The sequence below is a fragment of the Amblyraja radiata genome, chromosome 38, assembly GCF_010909765.2.
Source record: "Amblyraja radiata isolate CabotCenter1 chromosome 38, sAmbRad1.1.pri, whole genome shotgun sequence".
Lineage (NCBI taxonomy): Eukaryota > Metazoa > Chordata > Chondrichthyes > Rajiformes > Rajidae > Amblyraja > Amblyraja radiata.
Genome location: NC_045993.1, coordinates 2,855,286 through 2,864,986, shown reverse-complemented (window position 1 = coordinate 2,864,986; position 9,701 = coordinate 2,855,286). Strand labels below are relative to the sequence as shown.

General features: G+C 50.7%; 1 protein-coding gene across 1 annotated transcript in view; it reads left to right on the top strand.

Annotated features, from left to right (window-relative positions):
* The first annotated feature begins 870 nt into the window (after positions 1–870).
* The window catches only part of LOC116966784 (cytochrome P450 3A29-like), a 16,142-nt gene continuing 7,311 nt past the window's right edge, over positions 871–9,701 (top strand). The window contains exons 1-6 of the mRNA XM_033013124.1: positions 871–895; positions 2,645–2,810; positions 5,622–5,757; positions 7,170–7,222; positions 8,868–8,967; positions 9,483–9,596. Coding sequence (XP_032869015.1) covers positions 871–895; positions 2,645–2,810; positions 5,622–5,757; positions 7,170–7,222; positions 8,868–8,967; positions 9,483–9,596 — 594 coding nt within the window. The remainder of the gene's footprint in view (positions 896–2,644; positions 2,811–5,621; positions 5,758–7,169; positions 7,223–8,867; positions 8,968–9,482; positions 9,597–9,701) is intronic.

Genomic DNA, 9,701 nt, shown 5'->3' with positions numbered 1-9,701 from the left:
CTCTGGAGAGAAGGAATGTGTGACGTTTCGGGTCGAGACCCTTCTAAAAACGTCCACATTTCAACAAGTAGCTAAAGCTATCTCTCGGAAGGAACTGCAGATGCTGGTTTACACCAAAGATAGACATAAAATGCCGGAGTAACTCAGCGGAACAGGCAGCATCTCTGGAGAGAAGGAATGGGCGACGGTTCGGGTCTGAAGAAGAAACGTCTGCATAGCTGCTGCCTGTCCCACTGAGTTACTCCAGCGTTTTGTGTTTACCTGAAGCGATATCTATCCTTCTATCCCGTCACGATGGAACAGAGCAAAGAGCAGAAACAAGGAACTGCAGATGCTGGTTTACTAAAAAAAGACACAAAGTGCTGGAGTTAAGGGTCTGTCCCACTTTTACGACCTAATTCACGACCTTTTTTTACTCGTGGACATTTTTCATTAAAAACGCCCCGACCTACTTGATGCCACGAGTACCTACGACTAGCATCACACCCTGCTACGACCTATCTACGATCTCGTGACGACCACGCTGCGAATATGAGTCAAGGGGAAACGCGGCAGAGGTCGTGAATTAGGTCGTGAAAGTGGGACAGGCCCTTAACTCAATCCTACATCCACTAGGGACAATTTACACGTACACCAAGCCAATTAACCTACAAACCTGCACGTCTTTGGAGTGTGGGAGGAAACCGGAGATCTCGGGGAAAACCCACGGGGAGAACGTGCAAACTCCGTACAGACAGCACCCGTGGTCAGGATGGAACCCGGGTCTCTGGCGCTGCAAGCGCTGTAAGGCAGCAACTCTACCGCTGCGCCCCGTTGATGTAAACTCTGCTAATTTCTGCTCATGATGTAAGACACCCTTGGAAGGTTACCATGACACTGGTGCGGTTCGACAGGTGTAAGTGAGGTGAATCCAAATGTCAACTTAAAATCTAACGCCTGAGGGCAAAGGATCTGAAGTCACGTACCTTTCACTCTGCAAAGAATGCGCTTGGATTGAATCGAACTGTCGACCACACCTCCAGATTCACGGGGAACTTATGTGGGAAAGAACTGGTTTGCACCAAAAATAGACACAAAAAGCTGGAGTAACTCAGCGGGACAGGCAGCGTCTGCGGAGAGAAGGAATGGGTGACGTTTCGGGTCGAGACCCTTCTTCAGACTGAGAGTCAGGGGAGAGGGAATCTTTCTGTCCTGGGCCTCCTCCACTGTCAGAGTGAGTCCCGATTCGAATTGAAGGACATTGTGTCTCTATCGAATTATTGAGACACATTGGGGCAGTTTCTTCCCAGCTGTTATCAGGCAACTGAACCATCCTCTCACCAACTTGAGAGCAGTCCTGAACTACTATCTACCTCATTGGAGACCATTGGACTATTTCATTGGACTTGACTTTGCACTACAAGTCATTCCCTTTGTCATGTTTAAGAAAGAACTGCAGATGCTGGAAAAATCGAAGGTGGACAAAAATGTTGGAGGAACTCAGCGGGTGAGGCAGCATCTATGGAGCGAAGGAATAGGTGACGTTTCGGGTCTCGACCTATTCCTTTGCTCCATCGATGCTGCCTCACCCGCTGAGTTTTCCATACATATGATCAGCCTCCATGTCCTTTCCAGTTAATTGTCAAATTAATAAGCAATTGAGTAATTGCCCTCAGAGCTTTGCTGAGAGATGTAGAGAATAAAGGGGATGACATATCATAGTGGACGCTACCCGGTCCATCACCGGCTCCGACCTCCCCACCATCGAAGGGATCTACAGGAGCCTCTGCCTCAAAAAAGAGGCAGCCAGCTTCGTCGTAGACCCACGCCACCCTGACCACACTCTCATCTCGCTGCTGACATGGGGAAGCCTGAAAACGGTGACATCCAGGTTCAGGAACAGCTTCTTCCCGACAACCATCAAGCTGTTGAACGCGACAAACTCCATCGATGAACTACGAACGGCCTTGGTGCATTAGGGACTTCAGGGCTTTGTTTTGTTCATACGGGTCAATAGACAATACACAATAGGTGCAGGAGTAGGCCATTCGGCCCCTTCGAGCCAGCACCGCCATTCAATGTGATCATGGCTGATCATCCCCAATCAGTACCCCGTTCCTGCCTTCTCCCCATATCCCCTGACTCCGCTATTTTTAAGAGCCCTATCTAGCTCTCTCCAGAAAGCATCCAGAGAACCGGCCTCCACCGCCCTCTGAGGCAGAGAATTCCACAGACTCACCACTCTCTGTGAGAAAAAGTGTTTCCTCGTCTCTGTTCTAAATGGCTTATTCCTTATTCTTAAACTGTGTGGCCCCTGGTTCTGGAATCCCCCAACATCGGGAACATGTTTCCTGCCTCTAGCGTGTCCAAGCCCTTAACAATCTTATATGTTTCAATGAGATACCCTCTCATCCTTCTAAACTCCAGAGTGTACAAGCCCAGCTGCTCCATTCTCTCAGCATATGACAGTCCTGCCACCCCGGGAATTAACCTTGTAAACCTACGCTGCACTCCCCCAATAGCAAGAATGTCCTTCCTCAAATTAGGGGAGCAAAGCTGCACACAATACTCCAGATGTCAGGTTAAGAACGGGTGTTGGGGTGGGTGGGGGGTCCGGGCCCGACGCCGTGCCCGTGTTGGCTCCGTCCACCGCCGCCCTGTGCAGCTGCCGCTGGCTGCGCCCCATCCACTCGCTCGCTCGCCCACCCGCCCGCGGGCACCTCCACCAACACCGCCCGCCCTGCTGCAGTCAGGCTGAGAGCTTTTTGCATTGCTGAGAGGCGACGCATTCAGATCTGCAACAGCTGTGGTTTGGAAGCGAACTTGAGTAGGTAACGGCCCCTGTAACGCATCTTCTCTATGCCCTTGGACTTTATATTTAGTCCGCATTCGCCAGCGCTTCTGTGTTAAAAGCAAAGGTTGATCATGTCCCAAGCAACCCCCTCCCCGATGAATTCCTGCAAACATAAACAGTCGTACACTGTCAATAGACACTGACAATAGGTGCAGGAGTAGGCCATTCGGCCCTCCGAGCCAGCACCGCCATTCAATATGATCATGGCTGATCATCCCCAATCAGTACCCCGTTCCTGCCTTCTCCCCATATCCCCTGACTCCGCTCTTTAAGAGCCCTATCTAGCTCTCTCTTGAAAGCATCCAGAGAACCTGCCTCCACCGACCTCTTGAGGCAGAGAATTCCACAGACTCACCACTCTCTGTGAGAAAAAAAGTGTTTCCTCGTCTCCGTACTAAACGGCTTACTCCTTATTCTTAAACTGTGTGTGGCCCCTGGTTCTGGAAACTAGTAACTACAGATGCTGATTCACCAAGGAAAGGCACAAAGTCACAAGTGCTGGAGGAACTCGGAGAGTCAGGCAGCATCTCTGGAGAGAACATGGAGAGGTGACGTATTGGGCTTCTAAAGGATGCTTTGTGATGGTCCCGACCCGAAATGTTACCTATCCATGATTTCCAGAGCTGCTGCCTGGCCTGTTGAGTTTCTCCAGCGTTTTGTGTCGGTCCAATTTTTGCTGAGTATAAAAAGGCGTATGGTATGCTTGTCTTAATTGGTCGGGGCATTGAGTATTAAGAGTCAGAAGGTTATGATGCCGCATTTGGAGTGTTGTGTGCAGTTCTGGACGCCCCCATTACAGGAAGACCATGGAGGCTTTGGAAAAGGGTGCATAGGAGGTTTCAATAGACAATAGACAATAGGTGCAGGAGTAGGCCATTTGGCCCTTCGAGCCAGCACCGCCATTCAATGTGAATTTAGGAGATTGAGAGGGGATCTTATAGAAACTTACAAAATTCTTAAGGGGTTGGACAGGCTAGATGCAGGAAGATTGTTCCCGATGTTGGGGAAGTCCAGGACAAGGGGTCACAGCTTAAGGATAAGGGGGAAATCCTTTAAAACCGAGATGAGTGGTGAATCTCTGGAACTCTCTGCCACAGAGGATAGTTGAGGCCAGTTCATTGGCTATATTTAAGAGGGAGTTAGATGTGGCCCTTGTGGCTAAGGGGATGAGAGGGTATGGAGAGAAGGTAGGTACGGGATACTGAGTTGGATGATTAGCCATGATCATATTGAATGGCGGTGCAGGCTCGAAGGGCCGAATGGCCTACTCCTGCACTTATTTTCTATGTTTCTATGATCATGGCTGATCATCCCCAATCAGTACCCCGTTCCTGCCTTCTCCCCATATCCCCTGACTCCGCAATCTTTAACATCCCTATCTAGCTCTCTCTTGAAAGCATCCAGAGAACCTGCCTCCACCTGAGGCAGAGAATTCCACAGTTTCCCTGAATGATACTTGGATTAGGGGATATATATCAGCTATAAATTGGACAGACTTGAATTGTTTTTGTGGAGGCAGGAACTGCAGGTGCTGGTTTCAACCGAAGATGGACACTAAATGCTGGAGTAACTCAACGGGACGGGCAACATCTCTGGAGAGAAGGAATGGGTGACGTTGCAGGTCGAGATGAAGGAGGGTCTCGACCCGAAACGTTACCCATTCCTTCTCTCCAGAGATGCTGCCAGTCCCGCTGAGTTACTCCAGCATTTTGTGTCTATCTTCGGTGTAAACTGGCATCTGCAGTTCCTTCCTACACACACCACAATGGTATTTAAGAGACTTTTGGAGATGCACATGGATATGAATATGGATTATGTGTAGGCAGATAGGAGTCTTGGTGTCATGTCCAGCACAGGCTTTGTGGGCCGAAGGGCCTGTTCCTGTACTGTTCCTTCGTTCTACGTCACCATCTTATCAAAATCTTATCTATACTCCCAAGCCTTTCCTGACGTCCACTGAGCGAGGGCTATATTGTATGTAGTTTGGCCAACGAGAGTTGTTTTTTAAATGTGCTATATAAATAAATGTGACTTGTCTTGACTTGGCCAACTGTGGCAATCAGTGATGCATCATATCGCACACATGGACGAGACCATCTTTTATCTATGAATCTTTTTTAAGTTTCAGTCTTCGAATGGACCTGATCCAGGAATTTCTGATCCCACCCTGGCTGGTTCCCCTGGTGAGCTCCGAGCCCTGGCTCTATCTGTGTGAGATCACATCCAACCCCTGGATATGGAGAGGACTTGTGCTTTTGCTATTCGGCCTGTAAGTATTGCCTTGTCGTGTTAGAGATACAGCGCGGTAACTACAGGCCCTTCGGCCCACCCACCCAGTCCGTGCCGGCCAGCGATCCCTGTTTCACGGTTCGCAACTTTTGCCGTCCGGAAGAGTCTGTGTACCACGTGTACATGGAGGTTGAGTTTATGAGGTTGCAGCTCCTGTTCCAATACCTTTTTAGTTTAGTTTAGAGATACAGCGTTGACACAGGCCCTTCGGCCCACGAGTCCGTGCCGGCCAACACTATCCTACACACACTAGGGACAATTTACTCTCACCACCAAGCCAATTAACCTACAAACCTGCACGTCTTTGGAGTGTGGGAGGAAACCGGAGATCTTGGAGAAAACCCCAGGCAGGTGACGGGGTGAAGTTACAAACTCCGTACAGACAGCAACCGTAGTCGGGATCGAACCCGGGTCTGTGGAGCCGCGAGGCAGCAACTCTAACGCTGCCGCCAAACCGCGCCGCACCTCATGTGAACCGTTGCCGCCCCTCTCGTTGCAGGTACGTCTGCTGGCCGTACAGCACCTTCAAGGAGCTCTACATCCCCGGTCCTTCACCCAGACTCTTCCTCGGATCCATCCCCGACTTCTACCGCAAGGTGAGCCACCTGGCGGGAGGCGAGCCACCGGGAGATCAGGTTGGTTATTGCAGACCGAGCGGAGGTGTTGGGCGAAGCCATCGCTTGGTCTCACCGAACCGATGTAGAGCAGCTGACACTTAGAGCAGCGGATGCAATAGATGAGGTTGGAGGAGGTGCAGGTGAACCGTATTAGCCGGGACATCCCGTAGATTGGGCTACATTGGTTTGTCCCGTATTTGACCGCTACTACTTGGGGCCCAGGGGACTGTCGGATCCCGACGTAGTGCATCCCATGGAGTGCAGCAGCAGCAGCAGCAGCAGCGCCTCGCCCGTGGCCCCGTCGGTCGGTCGGCAGCCCGGCCAGCTGTCCGACCTTCAGACCTTCGCTTACCGCCGACACCACCACCCTTCCATCTCATGACCGATCATCGGTTCATGAGTTGGACGGGGCGCCGGACTTTGGGCCAAAACTCCTCAGCTGGCCCGCCGGCTGGGCTTTGTGTGCAGTCCAGCACCCGGGCCAACTCATCATTCACCCAGCCACGGCCCAGTCGGTCAACGAATTGCCGTCGGGAAGTTGTCCCGTAGTTTGACCTTTTGTCCCTTATTTGGGAGTGAGGAAGTTGGCGCCCCTAGTAGACAACCATAATATATTTCCCTGGATGGAAACATCAAATACAAAAAGCGCGCAGCTTTAAGGCGGGAGGGGGAAAAGTTTAAATGAGATGTGCGGGGCAAGTTCTTTTTTAATACGGGGGTTTTAGTTTTTTTTGTTTAGTTTAGAGATACAGCGCGGAAACAGGGCCTTGGTCCCACCGAGTCCGCGCCGACCAGCGATCCCCGCAAACTACACTGCCCTACACACACTGGGGACAATTTTACATTTAAGCCAAGCCAATTAACCTGCAAACCTGCACGTATGTGGAGTGTGTGTGTGGGGGGGACTACAGCACGGAAACAGGCCCTTCGGCCCACTGAGTCCGTGCCGACCAGCTGAGTCCCGTACGCCAGCACTATCCTACATAATAGGGACAATTTACAATTTTATCAAAGCCAATTAACCTACAAACCTGAGGCACACAAAAATGCTGGAGAAACTCAGCGGGTGCAGCAGCATCTATGGAGCGAAGGAAATAGGCAACGTTTCGGCCCGAAACGTTGCCTATTTCCTTCGCTCCATAGATGCTGCTGCACCCGCTGAGTTTCTCCAGCATTTTTGTCTACCTTCGATTTTCCAGCATCTGCAGTTCCTTCTTAAACAACCTACAAACCTGCACGTCTTTGGAGTGTGGGAGGAAACCAGGGTCACCCGGAGAAAACCCATGTAGGTCACGGGGAGAATGTACAAACTCTGTACAGACAGCACCCGTGGTCAGGATCGAACCCGGGTCTCTGGTGCCGTGAGGCGGCAACTCTACCGCTGCTCCATCGTGCTGCCTCAAACCTCACGTTATTTTCCTCGTCTCTAGGATATTCACATCGTCGACCTAGAGAGCTACGACACATTTGGAGATATCTGGGGGTAAGGCCATTTGTACATTGGTTACAATAAATGTCTCCTGAACACCTGGAAGGTAGCAGGATGAAGATTCAATTCCCCAGTGGGAAATAGCAACTGCAGGATAGGACCTTGGTAGGAACTGAAGTTGTACAGGGCCCTAGTGAGACCACACCTGGAGTATTGTGTGCTGTTTTGGTCCTATAATTTGAGGAAGGACATTCTTGCTATTGAGGGAGTGCAGCGTAGGTTTACAAGGTTAATTCCCGGGATGGCGGGACTGTCATATGCTGAGAGAATGGAGAAGCTGGGCTTGTACACTCTGGAGTTTAGAAGGATGAGAAGGGATCTCATTGAAACATATAAGATTGTTAAGGGATTGGACACGCTAGAGGCAGGAAATATGTTCCCGATGTTTGGGGGAGTCCAGAACCAGGGGCCACAGTTTAAGAATAAGGTGTAAGCCATTTAGAACGGAGACGAGGAAACACTTTTTCTCACAGAGAGTGGTGAGTCTGTGGAATTCTCTGCCTCAGAGGGCGGTGGAGGCAGGTTCTCTGGATACTTTCAAGAGAGAGCTAGATAGGGCTCTTAAAGATAGCGGAGTCAGGGGATATGGGGAGAAGGCAGGAACGGGGTACTGATTGGGGATGATCAGCCATGATCACATTGAATGGCAGTGCTGGCTCGAAGGGCCGAATGGCCTACTCCTGTACCTATTGTCTATTATCTATTGTCTATTGTAAAGGATAGCCAAGAAACTTGTTAAAGCTTTGGAGCAGGTTGAGCTGTAACATTGGTTATTTGGGATATTTTATTTTTGTTTTGGTTGTTTTTGAACGGAAAGAAGGGAAGAGATTGAACTTTTTCCCGCCTTCCATCACAGTGAGGAATGTGGAGGAGTCACTGTGGTGGATGTTTATGTTAAAATGTATTTTGTGTGTTCTGTTGCTTTTAATTAGTATGACTGTGGCAAATCAAATTCCTCGTATGTTGCAAAACATAGTTGGCTAATAAAATATTATTGTGATTATGATTTATTTAACCTATGATGAGCGTTTGACGGCACTGGGCCTGTACTCGCTGGAGTTTAGAAGGATGGGGGGGGGGGGGGGACACATTGAAACTTACTGACTAGTGAAAGGCCTGGATAGAGTGGGAATGTGGGTGGCCTGGATAGGTGCCATAGGGTGCCATTGGGTGTCATTGGGTGTCATTGGGTGTCATTGGGAATGCCGTGGCCTGGATAGAGTGGGAATGTCAGTGGCCTGGATAGGTGCCATAGGGTGCCATTGGGTGTCATTGGGTGTCATTGGGTGTCATTGGGAATACCGGTGGCCTGGATAGAGTGGGAATGTCAGTGGCCTGGATATGTGCCATAGGGTGCCATTGGGTGTCATTGGGTGTCATTGGGAATGCCGGTGGCCTGGATAGAATGGGAATGTCAGTGGCCTGGATAGGTGCCATAGGGTGCCATTGGGTGTCATTGGGTGGCATTGGGAATGCCGGTGGCCTGGATAGAGTGGGAATGTCAGTGGCCTGGATAGGCCTCCTCCTACACCTAGTTTCGATGTTGCTATGTTTCTGTGACAGCCGGGCTGGTTTCTTTCTCCTTACGTCCACTCTGACAACGTGTCTCTCTCTTTCTGTCTGAACAACCCCGAAACAGACTGTTCCTGGGCCGCCAGCCGTTCCTCATGATCGCCGACACTGAGATCATCCACAAGCTGTTCATCGAAGAAGATGGCAAAATCTTCGCCGATGTTCGAGTAAGTTCGCACTCCCCACAACCGCTCATGGGTGATTGGAGCCATTCGGCCCATCCAGTCTACTCCGCCATTCAATCATGGCTGATCTCTCTCTCCCTCCTAACCCCATTCTCCTGCCTTCTCCTCATAACCTCTGACACCCGTACTAATCAAGTATCTATCTATCTATCTATCTATCTATCTATCTATCTATCTATCTATCTATCTATCTATCTATCCCTGTGTTAAGAATATCCATTGGGTGTCACTTGATGCCATTGGGTGTCACTGGATCTAAATGGGTGCCATTGGGTGTCATTGGATGTCAATGGGCGCCACTGGGTGTCACTGGGTGTCATTGGGTGTCACTGGGTGTCATTGGGTGCACTGGGTGTCATTGGGTGCACTAGGTGCCATTGGGTGCCATTGGGTGTCACTGGGTGTCACTGGATGTCAATGGGTGCTATTGGGTGTCACTGGGTGTCATTGGGTGCACTGGGTGTCGTTGCTCTTCACTGCGTTCCATTTCTCCGCAGGCTCGCCGATCCCACTGTCCGTTCAGCGAGAGTTTCTTCCAGGCAGAGGAGTTCGATCAGCGGCGGTGTCACCAGCTCCTCTCGCCCGCCTTCGGAGTTGAGCAACTGCGCCAGGTCTTGGTCACACCCCCCCCCACCCGCCCACCCCCCGCGGGACTGCCCCTTGCAGCCATCTCGCTTTCCCAGACACACAGCACACTGTACCACAAGATCCAGGAG